At 54.4% G+C, this 21322-nt stretch overlaps 1 protein-coding gene across 5 annotated transcripts in view; it reads left to right on the top strand.

Moving 5' to 3' along the window:
• The window catches only part of RGS12 (regulator of G protein signaling 12), a 125021-nt gene that overhangs the window by 32049 nt on the left and 71650 nt on the right, over positions 1–21322 (top strand). For all 5 annotated transcript variants that reach the window (XR_011257575.1, XR_011257574.1, XM_069593285.1 and 2 more), the window contains exon 3: positions 14505–14621. Coding sequence is in view for 3 of the 5 variants with exons in the window: in XM_069593285.1 (XP_069449386.1) it covers positions 14505–14621 (117 nt within the window). In the remaining 2 variants the exon portion in view is untranslated. The remainder of the gene's footprint in view (positions 1–14504; positions 14622–21322) is intronic.

The raw sequence follows: 21322 nt of genomic DNA, 5'->3' as shown, positions 1-21322 counted from the left end.
TCAGAGTCTTTTCCAATGAGTCAACTCTTCGCATGAGGTGCCCAAAGTACTGGAGCTTCAGCTTTAGCATCATTCCTTCCAAAGAAATCCCAGGGCTGATCTCCTTCAGAATGGACTGGTTGGATCTCCTTGCAGTCCAAGGGACTCTCAAGAGTCTTCTCCAACACCACAGTTCAAAAGCATCAATTCTTCGGCACTCAGCCCTCTTCACAGTCCAGCTCTCACATCCATACATGACCACTGGAAAAACCATAGCCTTGACTAGATGGACCTTAGTCAGCAAAGTAATGTCTCTGCTTTTGAATATGCTATCTAGGATGGTCATAACTTTCCTTCCAAGGAGTAAGCGTCTTTTAATTTCATGGCTGCAGTCACCATCTGCAGTGATTTTGGAGCCCAAAAAAATAAAGTCTGACACTCTTTCTATTGTTTCCCCATCTATTTCCCATGAAGTGATGGGACTGGATGCCATGATCTTCGTTTTCTGAACGTTGAGCTTTAAGCCAACTTTTTCACTCTCCTCTTTTACTTTCCTCAAGAGGCTTTTTAGTTCCTCTTCACTTTCTGCCATAAGGGTGGTGTCATCTGCATATCTGAGGTTACTGATATTTCTCCACTTGGTGGGAAGTGCCCGCCGGCCCCGTCCTGCTCCATGCGGTCTCAGCTCCTCTGGGACCGGGGTCTGACCTCAGGGACCTGGAGCCAGTGGTGCTGTGCTTGTCCAGGCAGGTGACTGGTCCTGCAGGGGCTAAGGACTTGTCTGAGGTCAGCCATCAGGATGAAGCAGGTTCATGATTCAAACCTTGGGCTTCTTTCTGTTTTTCAAGAGACTGTCTTTTAGAGCTGATCTAGGTTTATAATGAAGTTGAGGGGAAGGTGCGGCATTTCCTCTGTCCTCAAAGGCACACAGCCTCTCCTCTATCCCCATTCTCCTCAGGGGGACCTTGTCATCATCAGCAGACCCGGACTCCACAGTTTCTCCTGGGGTCCCTCCTGTGGTGTGTATTCTGTGGGCTTGCGCAAATGTATAAGGCCGTGTCTTCACCACTGTGGGTCATGCAGAGTGGTTTGCACTGCCTTGCATCCCCTCGTGCTCTGCCCGCCCCTCCCTCCCTCCTGTTGGCCCCGGGCCATCGCGCAGGCTTGTACCGGCTGCACTGCCCGCTCTCTGGGAATGCCAGCCCAGCACACGGCATGTAGGTTTTACAGAGTGCTTCTTTCACTCAGTGACGTGCCTTTAAGTAAAAGCCTTGTCTTTCCATGGCACGCCAGCTCATTTTCCTTTAGCACCAACAATACTCCGTAGTCTGGAGGCATCGTATTTATCCGTTGCCCTCCTGAAGGGCACTGGTTGCTTCCAGGTTCTGGCAGCTCTGAATAAAGCTGATCTAAACACCTGTGTGCAGGCTTCTGTGTGGGTGTAAGTTTTTAACTCCTGTGGGTAAGCGCCAAGGCAGTGAGACTGCTGAATTGTGGGCTCAGGGTGTGTTCTGCTTCGTAAGAAAGTATCTTCCAAACTGGCTGCACCACTTTGCGTTTCTGCCAGCAAGGATGAAAGTTTCTGTCACCTCGTGTTCTGGCCCCGATTGCATGTCAGTGTTCAGCGTTTTTGCTGTTCTGACACTTGTGTAGTGGTATCTCGTTGTTTTAACTTGCATCTCCGTGATACATGTGATGTGGAATGTCTTTTCCTATGCTTACTTGTCGTCCGGGTATCTTTGATGAGGTGTCAGTTAAGGTCTTTGGCCCATTTTGTATCAGATTGTTTGGCCACACTGCGTGGCACGTGGGGTCTTAGTCTCTCTCGACCAGGGATCAGACCCATGCCCTCTGCACTGGAAGCGTGCAGTCTTAACCACTGGGCTGCCGGGGGAGCCCTGAGTCCTGGGTGGATTGTTTTCTTACCGTAGAGTTTTAAGAGTTGTTTCTTTGTTTTGGATAATGGTCCTTCATAATATGTGTCCTTTGCAAATATTTTTTCCCGTTCTGTGAGTTGTCTTCATTCTCTTGATACCATGTTTCACAGAGTAAAAGTGCTTTATTTTGGTGAAGTCCAGCGGCTTATCAATTCTTTCTTTGATGGATCGTGTTTTTGGTGCTGTGCCAAACACATCACTGAACCCACGGTCATCTAGGTTTTCTCCTGTGCCATCTTCTAGGAGTTTTTTGATTTTTTGTTTTACACCGACGTCTGTGATCCACTTGGAGTTAATTTTCTGAAGGTGTGAGGTCTGTGTCTAGATTCAGTTTTTGGCTGTGGATGCGTGTTGTTCCAGCACCCTTTGTAGAAAAGACTATCATTATTCTCTCGTATTGTCTTTGACCCTTTGTCAGGGATCAGTGGTCTGTACTTAGGAGGGTCTTGGACTTCTTTTTAATGTTCTTTCACTTTGAACAAAAATGTAGTGAAGCTTCCAGGGTCCTAAGCTGGGGCTCCTGGTGTCCCTCCTGGCCTGGCCTGAGCTGGCGTGAGGCATGTCTGCATCAGCAGAGGACAGGCCAGGAAGGGATGGAGGCCGGAAGTGCCAGAAATGCCAAGAGGAAGAGGCATTAGGCGTGGGAGGGAGAGATGCCAGAGATGGCGGAGGTTGGGTAGGTGGTGCCCGGAATTGCTGTCAGTTCCTCTCCGTGGAGACTGTGGCTTCAGTGTCTTACTCTGTGCAGAATCAGGCTGTGTCCTCCGGGTCTGGCCCGGAGACAGCAAGCACGCCTGCAGGTTGGACAGGAAGAAGTTACCAGGAAGAACCAGACGAGAGCTGGCTCACTGCCAAGGGAGTGTGAATGGAACCCTGCGGAGGCGGCAGTGGAGGGGGCGAGGGCAGGGACGCAGCACCCCGAGGGGCAGGCCCTCGGGGCAGCGGGCTGGGGGGCGGCGCTGGCTGCTGGGGAGCAGGCTACCCCTGGGTGAGGGCCCTGGGAGAATGTGGCCACCTGGCACCGCGGGAACCAGCACTGCCCTGTAGGCAGAGTGCTGTCCGTCCGGCCCAGCTCCGGCGTCCGACACCCCCGAAGGCGCTGAGTGCTCAGTGCTGGGAGGGAGAGCCTGGGACGCCGGCCCCATCCGCCCCTGGGCCCTCTGCTGCCCTCCCCTCAACACCGTCCCCATGCAGAGTCCTTGTGTTTGCTGATGTTCGTGAAGTGGCTTTTCCGAGCGAATTTGGTCCAGGGCCTTCTTTGTTGTATGTGGCCTCGAGGCCTTGGCATGTTTCACTTAGAGGTGAGCGGCTGACCGCACAGAGGTTCTCCCGCGTGCCTGGAGCTGGCCAGTCTCGGTCTTCGCAGAGGGGCCCAGGGCGCGTGGAGCCTCCGTCACTCAGCCGGGCACCTGCCACCTGCCCGGGCCTTTGCTCCTGACAGGTGGGCTCTGCCCTGCCAGCACAGCTCCAGGCGGGCACGGTCCTCCAGGGCCCCGAGGAGCTCTGCGTGCCCCAGGGGACTTCTCACCAGCTTCTTTTCAGCCGCCTCGGCCGATTGTGCCCCTGAGTGGGTAGCCTGTGACCAGTGGGGGCAAGCAGGCCTGACCCCAGGCTGGGAGGGGCCCCCGAGGGGCGCGCCCTCTGTCTCTTTCTCCCCTCCACCCTCGGGTGCTCATGGTTGCCTCCATGCATGCTCAACAGCTCTCTGTGTTAAATGTTCCCGTTGGATCTCCTGGCACACAGCCTTTCTATTCTGTGTGCGCGAAGGAAGCCAGCTGTTAGCAGGACTCTCATCACCGCCTTCGGTCACCAGTTGGCCCCCAAGGCCTGTCGCCTCTGGGCCCAGACGGCCCTCCCTTCACTACGCGCCTTTACCCGGGCTTTGTCGCTGTCTCCTTGTCCTGTGTACGCTGGCTCAGTCCAGACCTCGGCTTTCTGGGACCCTTTCTGCTGTGAAGCCTGGAGGGAAAGCATTTCTGACTGTTGCCTGTGCAGGCAGACACCTCTCAGGTGTCCTGAGGCCAGTGTCTGAGGTCAGCTGCCCCAGAGAGGCTCGGGCGATGCAGGAGGGGAGGCTTTCAAGGGTGAGTCATTTCCAAACGGGCGGCAGTGGTCATCACCGAAATATGAGTGAATAAAACGTGCTTATTGGCAGTGGAGTGAGGACGGATGTGTTTTCATGCGGTAGGCTGCTGCTGCTACTGCCAAGTCACTTGGCTTGTGTCCGACTCTGCGACCCCAGAGACAGCAGCCCACCAGGCTCCCCTGTCATGCGCTCATGTACAAGTGACGGGTCTCAGCCTGTTACACAGGACTTCACGTGGCCTGAGCCCGCGGAGCTGTGCTCTCCGTTGCTGGGCCTGGGAGGGCTGCCCAGGGCCGGCATGGAGGTGCCCCCGTCAGTAGGAGCCGTGTTCCTCCAGGCGTGTAGTTTCTTCCCCCGTGTGCCTGTGCTTGAACTTGAGGTTGAAGGCAGCCGCTGCGCAGGGGTGAGACAGCGTCTGTCCACATTCCAGCCTGCAGGGGGACGGAGTGGGGGGCGGGAGGGGGGTCTGCAGGAGTGGGGGGCGAGGGGGTCTGCAGAAGTGGGGGCCGAGGGGGTCTGCAGGAGTGGGGGGCGGGAGGGGGGTCTGAGGAGGGGGGAGGGGGGCGGGGCCGGGGAGGCCAGGCTGGGGACCCTCTTGCTGCTCCTCATGGGCCTGGCCTCATCACGTGGCTGCCCCTGCTGCACGGGAGGCTGCCGGGGTCCAGCCCCGGTGGATCCAGGGAATTCGAAGGGTGGACGGCGTTGGCGTGGAAAGACTTGTTTATTTATTAATATAAGATTAGATTAAGAAACTATAGCGTAGTAGGAAGATTAAGTGGAGGAAGAGGGCTGAATAGCTTGGTTTACACGGAAGACCAGTAAAATTCCAGACAAGGAATTTGCACCATCTACGTTGGGCCACCGGCGCCCGCTTGAATATCTAAGGGTGCCTCGCCTTAAGCTCCCTTTCGCGCGGGTCTTAACAGCCAGGGCAAGTAAGTAGACCTGGCGAGCCTCCGCGCCCCAGGTGGAGATTCAGCCTGAAATTAAAGTAAAGAGCAGAGAGAGGGAAAGGGAGAGAAGAAGAGAGAGAGAAAGACACGGGGGGGAGCCAGAGCCCCAAGAAACCAGGCCGAGAGACTAGTTCGAGAAACTGGTCCGAGAAGCTGGCCCCAGAAGCTGGCCCCCTCCTTTATTGTTCAAAAGGCCTTTTATACTTTTGATAAAACACGGAGATCAATGGGTAACACAGAATTATGTAGCGTTCGCAGCTCAGGCTCTTTCTATACATCATTTGGTATACAAAAGGTCTCAGGTGATTTACATTATCTTCTGGCCAAGAGGCTTGTTAACACTTTTTGGCTCTCTTCCTTAATGAATGTTAATTTTGTTTCCCCTGAAGTGTTTTTCTTTAATCTGCATCCCCTTAAAGCATTAAAGTTACATTTCTATAGAACAAAGGTGCAGTGGGATATAACAAAGAAGGTACTTAACTCAAAGATCTAATGTTGCTAATACAAGGTCTACTACTTGTTTTTCTATATACCAACTATATCTACAAATAAAGGATATGAAAATTTGGCAGCAAGCATTGACTCAACAAATGAAACCTTTAGTCAGTCCTATTCTAAAGATTTTGACTCCTCGGAAGCCCCTACATTCCTAGGATGTTTTAAGCTTCCTGTGCCTCCTGCGGTCAGGAGGCCTCAAACAATCACAGGCGCAGCTGTACGAGTCCTGCAGGCAGGCTAGAAAGCCATCAGAGGGGTATTTGGATTGAAACACTCTTTCAAATGCAAAAGACTAAAGCCCTGAATTGACTTTTTCCAGAAAATGTCAGAAGAGTAGAAAAGCAGAGCACAAAAACCGGCAGATTTTTGTTGGGGTACATGCTTAGGAATTTCCAGAGGGGCCCCTGAAGTCTGAGCACGCCTTGCGTATGTCGGCTTCCTTCCTCATGACCTTGTCACGGGCGGGATTCCTCACACTGGCTCCCGGCAGGAGGCGGGTGTGCAGCCGGGTGGGTGGGGGGAGCGCCACCTTGGGGATAGCCCTCACGGTGCAGGGAACAGGAAAGCCGGGCACACACGCGCGTTTAACATGGTCCTGCTTTTGTGTAAAGCATTTCAATACCCCCCAAATAAATCTATGCATTAAAGCGTACACATGTTCATATGTAAACATATAGAAGAAACTGAAAGGAGACACTTAGTACCGGTTACCCAGGGCAGCAGGTGAAAACTGGGAAGGGTTCCGGACACTGAATTCTATTTTTTTGTTGTTTTGATTTTGTATTATGGGAATCTGAACATGTTTTACTTAACTGAAAAGAATGCATTTGAAGAAAAAACTTAAAATTATTTTAGTAATTCTTTATTTATTAAGATCAAAGTGAGGATTGGTGCTGGAAGCAGTCTCGGTACTCCTGTGGCTTTGCTGAGGACAGGCTCATCCGTCCTCCCGGGAGGACAGTATGGGATTCAACAGACTGACCTCTCTTCTAGTACAATGAGAGGAAGTTTTAAAATAGACTGTAAAAAAAAAAAAAAAATCTAGAGAATACTGAAAAGGCCGGGCAAGGCCCGGTGATTTAACTGCCTCTAAAAAGAGCAGCTTTGATCTCCCCGCCTTGTAAACAGCACACTTGCTCAGCGTCGCCTGGCTCTCTGAGAGTCAGTGGTGGAGGAAGCTGACAACGATGGGGAGAGTCAGCTGGTCTGGGAGATAACAGGGCCTGTCCCGCCCTGCCTGCCCACTGGTGGACGTGCCCTGCCTCGGGAAGGACGTGGGGTCGTGGGGACGCCAGGATGAGATGTGGCAACGGGACGCAGGGACGGGATGCTGGGATGGGATGCGGGGACGCGGTGATGGGATAGGGCGATGGGACTTGGGGACGTGGGGACACCGGGACGGGATGCAGGGATGGCACTTGGGGATGGCATGCTGGGACGCAGGGACACGGGGGGGGGGGGGCGGGATGCCGGGACAGCACACCGGTATGGGACGCTGGGCCCCTTGGCTTCCCGCGCTCGCTCGTCCCGCTGGAGGTGATCCTTCCGACCTCATGCAGCCCGTGCTCCCTGCTGGGGGTAGAAGCGCTTGGCCCCTCCTGGACCTGGCTTCCAGAGGAGCTGGACGCCATGTGGAGCGCAGAGACGGGAGGACACCCAGGTGGAGCGGACGGGCATCAAGGGAGCTGGCACAAAGCAGGGCTGCCGCCTCCTGTTTTTCGGCTTTAGACAGAAGGGAGAGTGTTCCCAGCTAGGTGGCCACCATGTTCCTGCCAGAATCAGAAGGGTTTGAAGTGCTTGAATCCCAGATTGATTAGTTTTGCTGTTTCTTAAGCTTTAAAAAGCCTCTTGCTGAAAGTGAAAGCAGAGAGTGAAAAAGTTGGCTTAAAGCTCAACATTCAGAAAACGAAGATCATGACATCCGATCCCATCACTTCATGGGAAGTAGATGGAGAAACGGTGGAAACAGTGTCCGACTTTATTTTGGGGGGCTCCAAAATCACTGCAGATGGTGATTGCAGCCAGGAAATTAAAAAACGCTTACTCCTTGGAAGGAGAGTTATGACCAACCTAGATAGCATATTAAAAAGCAGAGATATTACTTTGCCAAAAAAGGTCTGTCTAGTCAAGACTATGGTTTTTCCAGTGGTCATGTATGGATGTGAGAGTTGGACTGTGAAGAGAGCTGAGCGCCGAAGAATTGATGCTTTTGAACTGTGGTGTTGGAGAAGACTCTTGAGAGTCCCCTGGACTGCAAGGAGATCCAACCAGTCCATCCTAAAGGAGATCAGTCCTGTGTGTTCATTGGAAGGACTGATGCTGAGCCTGAAACTCCAATACTTTGGCCACCTCATGCAAAGAGTTGACTCATTGGAAAAGACTCTGATGCTGGGAGGGATTGGGGGCAGGAGGAGAAGGGGACAACCGAGGATGAGATGGCTGGATGGCATCACTGACTTGATGCACGTGGGTTTGGGTGGACTCTGGGAGTTGGTGATGGACAGGGAGGCCTGGCGTGCTGTGATTCATGGGGTCACAAAGAGTCGGACACGACTGAGCGACTGAACTGGACTGAAGCTTAAGGTGGCTTTATGACACAGTGCTCTCTAACTTGTTTTCTAATACTGCATATCACTTCATAGCATCTTCACCTGCAGTTCGTCATGTTAGCTATAAAATAACCCATTGTGTGAGTATTCCACCACCACTGCACACACTCTCACATACACACACTCACACAGTCACTCACACACACTCAAACATACACAGCCATTAACAGAGTGACAGACGGCGCTTTGGTGAACATCCTTGCACACGTCTCCAGGTGTGCATATGAAGGCATTTCTCGGGGTCGTCCAGAGAACGGAAGGGCGGCTTTGGAGCTTTGTAGCAGGGCCGAGTGGTGAGCTTGGTCTCTGCTCCTCCGTGTCGACTGTAGATGGTCGCTGGGGCAGGCGCGGATGGAATTACTGACGGCTGGCGCTGCTGGTGTGGCTGCCTGTGCCCAGTCCTTGCTCCGGACCGGAGCGGTGAGAACCGTGTCCGGTGTCCTGCACGCCCCCAGACCGGTCCAGGAGCTCAGTAGAGTTGGCTGGAATGCCCTTACCACGCAGAAGCACGCTGTCTTCCCGACAGTCCTGCGCCCACTCCTGTAAGAGCTCAGGTTGCCCGCGTGCTTGCCGAAGCTTGCCTTTGTGAGGCTTCTCCACGTTCTGTCAACCTTAGTTGTAAAGTGGCACCTTGTTGTGGCTTCAGTTTGCATTCCCTCGATCACAAAGGTGTGGTTTCCTCTTTGCTGAGGGGCCTGCTGAAAACGTGGCCCATTTTGCTGCTGGGTCATCTTCTCTGATTGGCAGGAGTTACAGGTTCTGGCTGCTAACCTCTGCCAGCTACGCACGGTCCCTGAATGCTCTCTCAGTGTTCCATGCGCTCTGTCGCCTTGATGAACAGAAGTTCTTGGCTTTGCTGTTCTCCAGCTTGTCAGCCTTTCTCTTGCACTTTTGATTTAACACATTCACTACTTTCTTGAGCTCTGAAAGATTTTCTCCTTTTTTTCCCCTAACATTTTATGGAGTTCATTTTTGTGCATAGCACAGAAAGTGGGTGACAAGTTAATTTTTTCCTCTGTGTGGACGCCTGGCTGGAGCACTGAATTCATGCTCTCAGGAGGCCCAGTGGCGCCCTGTGCCGTGTGCCACGTGCCCACATACGTGTGGGTCTCGGCTCTCTGACCTCCGCTGTCGGTGCCTCAGCCGCACTGTACTTTCAGAATCGTAGCTTTGTATCTGATGTGCCTATCTGATCTTGGCATTGCTTGAGCCTTGCTCTTTTATGCAGATTTTATAATCAGCTAATAACTTCTCCAAAAAAAAATTGCTACTGATTGTTTTATTGGGACAGCATGTCCAGGATGAAATATCCTGTGTCCTATCCTATCCAAGAAAGTGGTGTCTCTCGTCGTTTATTTAGATTTTATTTCTTTCAGTAAAATCTTACAGTTGCCTTCATAAACATTGTTGACTACATTATTCTTACAGTATTTGACCAGACTTATCTCTAGATACCTTGTATATTTTGTTACTGTTATTAACGGTACACACATAAAAGTTGTACGTGTCATCGTTTGCGACATTTCACAGCACGGTGGATTTGCTTCTTTCTATGTGCGGCTGCCTTGCCGGGGCTACTTCTGTTCCTGCCTGTTAATACTTGTCATCATGGATGGGTGCTGAGTTTTAGTCTTTCTTTTTCGGTTCTTTTGCACTCATTGAGACAGTCAAATGGGCTTCCTCATTTGAAATGCTGATATGCTATAGCATAGTGATAGAGCTTACATGCTGAGCGCAGCGTGCGTCCCTGAGATGAGCCTCGCTTGGGCTCGTCTCTCCACTGCGGGCTCTGGATGCCGGAGCTCTTGTGGGATTCCGCGCCGGCGCGTTACACGGAGGCTGTCTTGCAGTTTTCCCTTCTCTCTTTGTTTAGTTTTGGTGTCAAGTTTATTCAAACCTCACAAAGTCATAAAACCAATGGTGGCATTTTTCTCCCTTCTTTTTGGTGTATTGACTCTTCTATTTAAAAACCTCTGTTGGAGGTGAAACCTGTTTTGTCTGTTTTACATAGCTACACAAGCCTCCTCTGAGTCAGCATTTTCTGTCTTTAATAAACTTTTCCTTTTTCTCATGTGTTGGGATTGTTACTGTGAGTGGCAGGTGGTTGGATGCTCACCCTGATGCAGTGTGATGTTCCGAGGCTCAGGAGTAAGATTGGCGCGCGTGAGACCGCTGCCGTGTGTGGTCTTGGCTCCGTGGCGTCGCCCTGTGCTGTCTGTGAGTCTTGGCTTCTCCTTCCCTGCCTGCTTTGTGTCTTGTTTTCAAGGCTGTTGTTGGCCTCCTTGCTCCCTTCATCACCTCCTTCATTGGCTTGGAAGTTCTGCCACACGCCGTGTTTCTCTTTTAAACAAGTGTCTGCTTTCACTCTTGATGACTGCCTCTTAGACCTCATTGAATAAACAAAGCATATTCCTTAATTTTCTGTCTGGATTTGACTGTCCTTTTGTGCACATTCAAACTGTTGCTTCTTGACCCGCAAGCAGGCTTCTCGGGAGACAGGTAAGGTGGTCAGGTATTCCCGTCTAAGAATTGTCTACAGGTGGACCCTGGTGCTGGGAGAGGTTGAAGGCGAAAGGAGAGAATGAGGTGGAGAGGTTGGATGGCATCACCAACTCAATGAACGTGAGTAAGAGCAACGTCCTCGAGAGAGTGAAGGACAGGGGAGCCTGGTGTGCTGCCACCCATGGGGTCGCAAAGAGTAGGACACGTCTTGCCTTGAGAATCCCAGGGATGGGGGAGCCTGGGGGGCTGCCGTCCATGGGGTCGCGCAGAGTCAGACACGACTGAGCGACTGAGCAAGAAGAAGCACATTTGCTCTTTTCTTTCTTGAGAAGGAGACCCAGTCTGTTTCTTTCTTGAGAAGGTGCTTTGCAGGGAAGAGGGGCCCTTCCTCAGCTCTCGCGTCCCCCGACTCCACCTCTGCGTGTTTGCCCAGGGCCGTGTTGGAAGTGCAGTTCTGTCGGTTCTAAAGTTGGTTGGATATTGGGCTCAGACTTCTTCCTGACGGTGGAGTTTGTAGGAGCCCCGTTCGGCTCTCGTCCCTCGGCCCCGGGGCCTCCTCCTGTGCTGGGCTCGGGGACGGGCTCTGCGCCCTCCCCCCGGGTCAGCTGGCTCGCTGCCCGGCTCTGGTTGCAGCAGCTGGGGGCCTGCAGTGCTCTCCGCTGCCCGTGTCCAGCGTGCGGTTCCCCGCCTCCCCGGGCCTCTCTGCCCGACACCAGCCGTCACCCGTGCCCCCGAGGGCCCGAGTGCGAGGCCGGGCTCCTGCCGCACCCGCCCCGCATCTGCCCACAGGCTCTGACAGCTCCTCTTCCCGTGCTGCCCCGGCCTCCTGGCACCGTGGGTCCCTTTTGCCCGCTTGGTTCTCTGCTGCCTGCCTGGCGGTTCTTTACGGGGATGCTCTGTGAGGCAGTCGGGGTGGCTTTGCTTTCTGACTGGACGCTGCCTGATTCAGCAAGAGAGGTGCGTCAGCTGGAAACCTCACTCCTCAGGGTCTCCTGGGGAACCTTCATCGGACCTGGCCTCTGCTGGAAGCTAGATGGCCCCGTGTGCTGGGGTTTGTTCCCCAAGTGCTCCCGGACGGAGCGCCCGCCACGTGCCCAGCACTGTTGAGTGGGGACCCGGCCCTGCCCCCCGGGGCTGCTGGCCTCATGTCTCCACCCTTCTGTCGGGCGTTCCTGGCTCTGACCGTCGAGACAAGAGCCGGTTTGGCCCCCGCGGTTCTGAGCGGGCCCTTCTCTGCCTGCGGCTTCTCACCTGCAAGCCAAGGAGGCTGGACGGGCCGGCTCACTGCGTGGGCTACGAGAGGCCCCTCCGCGGGCGGCGGGTGGGCGGCAGCCGGGTTCTGCCCTCACCCCGCCGGCTGTCTCCCTGCTCTGGGCCCCATCTGCTCTGGACCCCATCTGGACGCGAAGGCAGCCCTTGGGGGACTGTGCTGAGGTCACCAAACCTCAGCTGAGGCTGGGGCGGCCCTCGGCCTGTTGCAGGAAGGGGGACCCCTTCCAGAGCCTGAAACTGGGCTCTTGTCTAACACTCGGAAATGAATTGTCTGAGGAGACACATGTGTTGACAAAGCAAGAGATTTTATTGGGAAAGGGCACCCAGGTGGAGAGCAGTGGGTTAAGAGAACCCAGGAGAACTGCTCTGCCGCGTGGCTCACAGTCTCGGGTTCTGTGGTGATGGGATAAGTTTCTGGGTGGTCTTTGGCCAATCATTCTAATTCAGTCTTTCCTGGTGGCGCACGCATCGCTCAGCCAAGGTGGATACTAGCGAGAGGGATTCTGGGAAGTGGACGGACATGCGGAGTCTCCTTTAGGCCTTTCCCGAGCTCTTCCGGTTGGTGGTGGCTTGTTAGTTCCGTTTTCCTTATCAGGATGTCCTGTCATAAAACAGCTCATGCAGATGGTTACGATGGTGTCTGGCCAGGGTGGGCGGCTTCACTCTGTGCCTCCCCTCCCAGGCCCGCAGGTGTTCCTGAAGGGAGCACGGAGAGCAGGGGCCCCGCAGCCCCTGCTGGGGAGGTGGGCGCGCTGGGGGCCTGTGGTTTCAGGACCGCCTCCCCCAGGGGGGCCTGTTTATGGAAAACAGGGCTGAAGGAGGTTCTCGAAAGGGTGCGCTGTACTCGGGCAGGGGGTTGGGCCGGGGCCGGGGAGCGGGCATAGGTCTGCAAAGGGGTCGCTGGATTCCAATACATCTCGCACACAGACTCAGCTCAGGGCCTATTTTCTGAAAAGGTTAGACAAATATTGCTCAAGAGTATGTCAGTAACTTGCTGGCAAGGCCCAGCAGAGAACCAGGGTGCTGCTGGGGTGGGAGAGGGAGGTAGGGGGGGAGGAGGGGCCTTCGGGACGAAGGGAAGAGCCCGAAAGGGTCTGTCAGCGTCACAGAGCCCCGCTGGGCCGGCCCAGTGCCTGTCCCCTGGAGCAAAGCACGGGTGGGAGCACAGGCTCAACCCTGGCTGGTGGGTGGCGGAGGGTCTTGGAGACCAGGCCCCCGAGCACACTCGGGCCTCCAGGAGGCAGCGTGGTGGGTCCCAGGCCCGTCTGGGCACAAGGAGGTCTTCTGGGCAACTTGGCTCCTTAGAGGCCGAGCCCCGCCCCGTGCAGCCTCACTTCTTCACGGCTCTGCAGCTGCTCCCTTTCAGGGTGACAGTCCCGGGCCCTCGGGGGTCTGGCTCTGGCCCGGCACCCTCACGGCCCGCTTCCCTGCCCCCCGCTGCCCTGAGGCCCGTGCCCGGCAGTCCCGTGGGCATCATATCGCCCAGGGACCTCAGCGGGCAGGCTGGCGGCACAACCCCGCCTGGAGTGCAGGCATAGAGATGAGGACACGCTTGCGGGGTCGTGTCCACTCCCGGGCTCTTGCTGGGACGCGGGGGCTGAGGAGCGCGTGGTGCCGCGTTACTGCCCCAGGGACCCCTTTGCTGCTGGTGACGATGAGTCCGAGGAGTCCCAGTTGTCTCTGCATCTCCTCTCCCTGAGTCAGCTCAGTCCTCTCTCTGCCTCTGTCTCCCTCCCTGTCTCCCTCCTTCCTCTCTCTTTCCATTTAGTTCAGGATTTCCTCTCGCTCCAGCTCACACGCTCCGCTCTGGGTGGCTTTTCTGAGCCTTCACTGCTCAGTGTCTGCAGCACGGCCTTGCTTGGACCTCTGTCCCCGGCGGAGGTGCGTTCAGCAGGGCAAGGGTGCGTCTGCAAGGTTGGCGGTGCAGAAACTCAGCGCAGAGGGCTTCAAGGAAGTCTCGCGTGTTGTCTCTGCTCAGGATGCCTGGGGTCCCTGCGCAGGTGCGGAGCGGAGCACCCGAGGTCTTGACGTGTTTAGAAACTTGCAGCTCCGTCTGTGCCTGAAGCTGGTCACTTAGGATTTCGCGCACCCAGGAAATCGGAGGTTTTCAGCTGTGATGCTTTTTATTTTTAAAACGTGACGGCTTATTTGCTGAGCCACATTTGGGAAGATGTCTGGCATAATGGCAGTGAATTAATTCTGGTCATTTCCCAGAGAAAGGATGAGATGTGTTAATGGTTGGTTGTTTCATGCCACGGGGCTGGTTTGGTCTTCAGACACCAGCTGAACGTCCTGAGACTCTTTGATTTCCTAAAACGCTTATAAAATTATGTGAAAGCACAAACTTGCCGAAAACCAGGCTATATCACTAACGACTTCCTCCACCCGCCCGAGCTTTCCCTGACATGCGCGGTGTGTTTTTCCCTTGCCCGTGGGCCTGGGGCTGAGGCTGGGGTCTTCCTCTGGACGCACAGCTGCAGGCGGCCGAGTGAGCACTCGGGGCCCCTGGGTGGCCCTTTCCCACTGTGTGTTCCCGGTTGTGGTGGCTCAGGTACGATGAGATTGACCTGGAGGCCTCCCCTCCTCTCATCTCTCCAGGCGGCGCCCTGCGTCGGGCGGAACCAAGGTCTTCTCCCAAGCAGGTAACGGGTCTTTGTCTTTGTTCCAGGGCTCCAAGTTCGGGCGGGGCATTGGACTCGTGCCCCCGGCTCCGCGCGCCTCCAGCCGGAGGTCCTTCGGGAGGTCCCGGAGGCTGAGCATCACCCGCTCCCTCGATGATCTTGAGGTAACGTGACTTGAGTGTTTCTTTCTTTATTCTCCAGGTTTTCAGAAATGATGCATCTGAATCTCCATTGACTCCCACCCTTCCCTTGCCCCCTCCCTCTCCCATAACCTTGATCTTCAAGGCGAGCATTCGTTCACACCCAGCCCCTCCCCGCCTCGGCCCTCCTCACTCAGCCCTTCCCGGCCTCTCCTCTGCTCCTCAGCAGAGTCATGATAAGGCCTGTGCCCTCTGCGTGCTGGGCACGGTGTTCTAGACACACGAGCCCTCTGGGCCCTGTCGTGACCTGTTGCTCAGCCAAACTTGGGTCCATTTGCATGATGCACAGGAAAGCTCATCCACTGACTTGGGTTGTGGGGAAGGACTGCACAGCCTTTACTGTGGCCCCAGACGAGGGGAGTGGGCATCTCATGCTCAGAAGGCCCGGACTCCTGCTGGGCTCAGGGGAGGGGCTCACAGGGCACTTGATCAGTTCACGGGCAGCTCTCTGGTTGGTTGGTGGTGAGGTAACAAGGTGATGTTACGGGAATCTCAGCCATCTGCCTTCTGCTTCCAGCTGGTCTGGGGTCTAGGTGCTGGGGGGCAGCATGCAGTTCACGTCTTCCTCCTGGCGAGGGTTTCAGTATCTGCAAAACAGCTCAAGGACATGGCTCAGGATATTATCTGCAGCCCTGAGGAAAAGCTGAAGGCCCTTGACTTCGCTTTATGGCTAACCTGTTGCTATTTTGTTCTGCTTGACGGCTCTCTTTCATTTTCGCGCTTTCTCACTTCTCCGGTTGAATCTGCTCTTTGGGACTGGGGGAAAGCTAGGAGGAGAAAGCTTTTCTACAAACAGGAGGTGGGGGCACACGAGGGTGTGTCTCAGGAAGGCCTCTAGGGGCCCTGCTCCCTTTCGTACCCCCTTTTAAAGATTTGGCGCTGCACCACAGGTCCTGACGGTGTCCCCTTGTGTGGCTCTTCTCTCTGACCTGTGACACTGAAAAAAGGAGAGACTTCGCTCCTTGAGCAGTTCTCGGTTTACGAGAAGTTTAGCAGGAAATACTGAGAGTTCCGCGTGCGTGCTGTGCTGGGTCTGTGACCTTTAGCTTCAGTTCAGGCTTGCGTGGAGCCCGCCCCTGGTGCCGTCATCTGGAAGGTTTGGCCGGGTGGAGAGGGCACGCGGTCACCATCACGGTGCCACACGGAGCAGCCCCTCTGCCCTGAGCCCCACGCGCTGCACCTGCTCACCCCTCCCTGCTTGCCCTCAGCCCTGGCAGCGTGGTCCTTTAACTGGCTCTTTTTGTGTGTTTTTAAATTTTTCACAAACGTAATTCACTGCGTATCTTATTCTGCCGGTTTTAAAGCACTGTATCATGTTTCCAAGCTTTGCCTTGCGGTTTTGATTTCATTTTACCGGTCATGGGACATTCCGTTACGAGCGATTTTTATTCCACTCTGCTGCTGCCTGGCCCTCCACGCAAGGTCGGGACAGGCTTCTCTGAACAGGTCGTCAGTGGACGGTGGGCGGCAGGGGTCCGTGTGCACACCCGTTCCGGGTATCAGGTGGCTGTGACGGGTATCAGAGCCCATCCAGGGTCTGCTTACCAGCGGTACGTGTCCCCTCTGCTCACTGACGCCTGGGACTGTCGAACTGAAGTCTTCCTGTGTCAATAAAATGCCAGCTCATTTTAATTGGCGTTTCACTGACTGTGAGTGAGGCTGAGCATTCCATCATGGGCTCTTTGGCTATATGAGTTTTCCCTGTTTTCAGTTAGTAACCTATTCATGTCCTCCTAGTTTTTAAATTTTTATTTTATTTCTTTAATTATTTTAAAAATAGATTTTGTAGTAGTTCTTTACATTTTGGGGACACATCCTTTGTCAGAAATGTTTTGAAAATATCTTTGTGACTCTTTCCTACCTTTGTTTAGCGTGCGTATACCTGTGTGTATATGTGTGTATTTTAATTGTGGTAGAAAAGAACATTGAATTTGCCATTTTAAGTGTGCAGCTCAAGGCAGTAAGCACTCACTTCATTTTGAACGTGCCCATGACTCACTCAGCCCCCCTTCCTCCCAGCCCCTGGCACCCACTCCTGCCTGCTTTCTGCCTCCAGGAATTGACTTTTGTGTCTGGTTTATTTCACTTAGCCTAGCATCTTCACGGTTCACCCATCCATGTAGCAGGCGTCAGAATGTTTTTCCTTTTTGAGGTCGAATAACGTCCCACTGTGTGGACGGACACTTTGTGTTTATCCATCCTTCTGACGAAGGCCCCTGGGGTTGCTCCCATCTTTGACTAATGCGGCCAGTGATGTTATGAATATGAGCATGCAGCTGTCTATTTGAGCTCAGTGATGTTTTAAAAATAGACCACAAGATAATTTCTTACAAACTCAATAATAGTTATCTGGAATAAATTGTCTATGGGGTTTCTTTTTGCTTAAAACAGAAAGTTAATTCGTGTTCTGATGCGGAAGCTGGAATCTTTGGCTGTTAGAGCTGGAAAGGGCCTGGACATCATCTCGTTGTCCAGATGAGAGAGGGACTGATTCTGGAGGTCTTTGGGGGCAGCGGGGGGCTGCAAGGTGGTCGGCACTTGATACTGGGCGGTCGGAGCAGAGCAGCTGTGGGGCGGCCCTGTGAGGCCCCGAGGCTGGGACAGGCCCCAGGGCAGGGCCTTGGGGCTCCGGGGTCCTGAGAAGGGGCCCCCCCACTGAGCCGGCATTCTCCCTTCGGGGGTTTTGGCCAGGCGTCATCTCTGCATCGTCCTGGGAGAACGGTCTCTGCAGGGGCCTGAGCCCCCGGGGCCAGGAGCCAGCGGAGCGGCTTGGGGTGGCGCAAGTTCCGCTTCTGGACACGCGGAAGCAGTGTGGGCCCTGTGGTCAGTGCTCACTCTTCTCGATGAACGTCCAGGGGCCGGCCGGTGTCCGCGTGGCTGACCGAGGGCCGCCCTTGCCCTCTGATTGTCCCGGTTCACAGACGAGAGCCCAGGTGCAGGGAGAGAGTTCTAAGTTTAGGTCCCGGGGCGCGGAGCTTGCGGTCTCCCCCCACTTCTGAACCTCTTACTTTTGTCCCATTGGTGCGTTAGAGACAGGATTGAATCTTTGCACCTTTCTGCCTGAAGACTTCAAAGTGTAGGAATGACGTTGGTCAGGCTGTTTCAAAGGAATCCTGTCTGTCTATCCTCCCCTCTGCCCCACACCCCTCGGCGGGTGAGCCGGGCAGCCTCGGGACCGTCTGCTTCTGCGTCTGCTCCGGCCTCCCAGCCTTGTTTGGCTCCTCCCCAGGGGCACTGGCTTTCGCCTCTTGCCTCTGGGTCCTAAGCACCCTGGGCGCGTTAGAAGCCCTACCAGGGCCTCTGTGACGCCTGCCACCGGCCCGGCTCCTCCGCACAAGGCCAGGTCCAGGTCCACTTCCGGGCCCTCAGGACTCCAGTGTCTTGGGCTGGGTCTGCTGGGAGAGGCTGACAGAAGGCTGTCTAAACGCTGGCTTGAGGAGGACGACCCAGGAGGGATCGCCCAGGACAGAGCGATGAAACGGTGAAAGCCTAGGTCCGTTCAGATGAGCAGTGACCGTGCAAAGCAGGAATAGCTGTGTTTGGTTTGAAAATACGTGAAATTAAATTACAGCGTAGCAGGCTGAGCGCTGGGAGGTGAATGGAAGTCAGGTGTTTCTGGGTGCCCACTCCTCTAGGAAGAGGATGGGGGGCGATCAGAATTTGATTTGTACAAGGTGAGGATGCACGTGATCCCCAGGGCGATGTGAGACAGCAAGGTGATGAACGCAGTTTACATCAGCAGAAGGAAAGCATGGAATCATGGAAAATACTGAATGTGAAAGAAGGTGAGCCAGGAGGAGACGGGAGACAAAGGGCAGAGAGCAGGAAGGGCAGACAGGCAGCCTCGGCGGGTGGCTCAGTCCAGGCATGCTGCTGCCGGGTCACACAGCTCAGCTAGAAAGGAGAGACTGCGGCAGCGTCAGAAATCTGGCCATCTGCTTCCGAGGGGCAGCCCTAACACTTAGGAGAGAAATGTGAGGGAAAGGGCGGGAGAGGAGATGCCCATGGTACTGAACAGAAGCAGGGTAGTGGAGCTGTAGTGACCTCAAAGCTGCCCTTAGACGGACAGGGAGCCGTCATTGCGGCGGGCGCAGGGAGCTGCCCTTGTAAATTTCATGTGCATTCTGTTACACAGTCTCCACACCTCTGCAGCAGAAACCCACAGAAGTAGGAGCAGAACCGGACGGGTCTGTGCCAGAGCAGGCGTTGGCCCTCCCTGCTCAGTGAGTAGAGGGCCTGACCAGCATGGTCTGCAGTGCCTGTGTGTGTGAGGCACCCAGCAAAGGTGTCCTCCCCCCGGGGACGTGTCGTGAAGCTGACCGGGCGCTGGGCCGGAAAGCAAGTCTCAGCAGGTGCGGACGTCTCTTCACTTGGAGCCTGTGCTCGGCCACAGATAGGTGTGGCGGAAACTGGCAACAAAGGGAAGGTGCCTCGTGCTCATCACGAGGTCCAGAGTTTAGGAAAGAACCAGTTTGGAAATTAGAGTATATGTTGAGTGATAAGGAAGATACAGCTAAGCCTGTGGGATGTAGCTAAAAGTGTACTTAGAGGAGCATTCGTAGCTTTCGTTGCATATGTTAGAAATGAAGAAAAGTGGGAACTACATCAGGAGCTTAGGGAAGCACAGACACAAAGGCAGAAGCTGGACAGCGACGCAAGCCAAGGCAGAATGAACGGAGCGGGAAGCTAGCAGACACCGACAGGAGGATCGGTCGAGAGGGGCCGCTTCCCAGCTCACTGTGCGAGGCCGCCAAAGCCGTGAACCCAGACCTGACAGAGGAAAGGAGAGCTACGGCGCAGCTCACCGGTGAGAGGCGCGGAGGGTCCTCAGCGGCACGTCACCTGGTCCAGCCTCATGCTTGTTCTAAGGACATGGTGTTTTTAACATTTGCAAATCAGTCATGTAATTTAGCACATTAACAGAGTAAAGGAGAAAAATCATGTGTCATCTTAACAGAAGCAGGAAAGACATTTGGTAAAATTCAATATCTGTTCATGGTTAAGAAAAAAAACCCTTAACAAGATAGGGATTAAGGGGAACTTCCTTAATTTGATAAGGGTATTAAAAAAACCATGGCATGCTTCAGACTTGAGCTTTCCCTTTGGGAGCAGGAATGAGGAAGGATATCTGTCACTCCCATTTCAGTTTAAATGTTTTCTGCAAGTCCTGGTTCGTGTAGCACAACTGAAGTTTAAAACCTTGCAAAGGAAAATGACGATGTTGTCATTCTCGCATGATGAGGTTGTGACATGGAAAATCTGAAACAATCTATGGGTTCATTCTGAAATTGATGAGTGATTTAGGAAGATTGCTGGATAAATGGTCAACATACAAAAGTCAGCTGTGTGGGACTTGCGTGGTGGCCCAGTGGGTAAGAATCCATCTGCCAGTGCACGGGACGTGGGTGCCATCCCTTGTGACGTGTGGAAGGACCGTGCCACAGGGCAGCTAAGCCCGTGCGCCACAGCTAATCCCCGTGCACGCTGGAGCCTGCGGCACGAGAAGCCCATGCCCCGCAACGAGAGAGCGGCCCCTGCTCGCTGCAGCTGGAGCAAGCCCATGAGCAGCAAAGAAGGCCCTCAGTCAGTTAAAAAAATGTAAAAAGTCAGTTGTAGATACAGTTAGAAAATGATGTATAGATTGGATGTAATTTTAATCAGAATCCCAACAGGTGATTTTGTTGAGCTTAAGAAGATAATTCTAAAAAATTTGTTGAAATGCAGATGGTCAAGTGTAGTAGCCAAGACATTCGTGAAGAGGAATGTTAGGAAGACGTCCTCTATCAGCCTCCAGAACTTATGAACTTAGAGCCGGGGAAGACCCTGTGAGTGTCAGTACACAGAGAGACAGACGGCGGAGCAGCAGAGAGGGCAAGAGACAGACTCGCGCCTGTGGATGCGCCGGCTGTATGCAGAGCCGGGACGGCGTGGTCTTTCAGTGGTGCTGCGGTGAGGACGGGTCTACGTGGAAAAAGAGGGAAAGAAAGGGAAGCTGGATTCTCTCTCGTGCTGTGCAGACAGAGTTAATCCAGCTGTGTCGGAAATCTTCCTGGGAAGGGCAAAGCGAGAGTCAGTGGAGGATAAAGTAGACGCTCATCTTCGTGGTGCTGGGGAGGGAAAGACTTTCTAAGCTGGACACAAACTGTAAACGCTGAGATGGACTCTGACCCAGGAATGCTCAGAACCTACCTTCGTCCCAGCACCCCATCCCTAGGGTGCACGGGGGCATGAGTGCGGCAACCCTCAGAGGCCCTGTGTCCCCATGACGCCCAGCAAGCAGAGCCAAGCCGGCAAGAGATGCACACCGGCCTTTGATGAGAGATGACACCCAGTGGCAAGCCCAGCTCTGGTGGATCCAACCACAGAAGTTGTCAGGGAAGCAAACGGCAGTCCGTGAGGTCCACACTGCAGAGTGTCCGACATGGAAAGACCAGTGGCCCGTGCACATGTTGGTGTGGATGTGAAGCAGCCGGACTCTTGCCTAGTGGGCGTGAGTGTCCGCTGTTCGCAGCGACATTGAAGGTACAAGAGTCCCTCCCTTCTGAGACGACAGCCTGTGGACCAAGGGACAGGCAGCAGCTCGAGGCAGCATCGCCACAGGCCGCCTCTCCACTGCAGCGCGACTGGGCTGATGCCCCAGCCACCTCGGGATGGACAGGCAGGTG

The sequence above is a fragment of the Ovis canadensis genome, chromosome 6 (assembly GCF_042477335.2).
Source record: "Ovis canadensis isolate MfBH-ARS-UI-01 breed Bighorn chromosome 6, ARS-UI_OviCan_v2, whole genome shotgun sequence".
Lineage (NCBI taxonomy): Eukaryota > Metazoa > Chordata > Mammalia > Artiodactyla > Bovidae > Ovis > Ovis canadensis.
The sequence above is the reverse complement of the archived record's forward strand: the minus strand, read 5'-3'. Positions and strand labels throughout refer to the sequence as shown.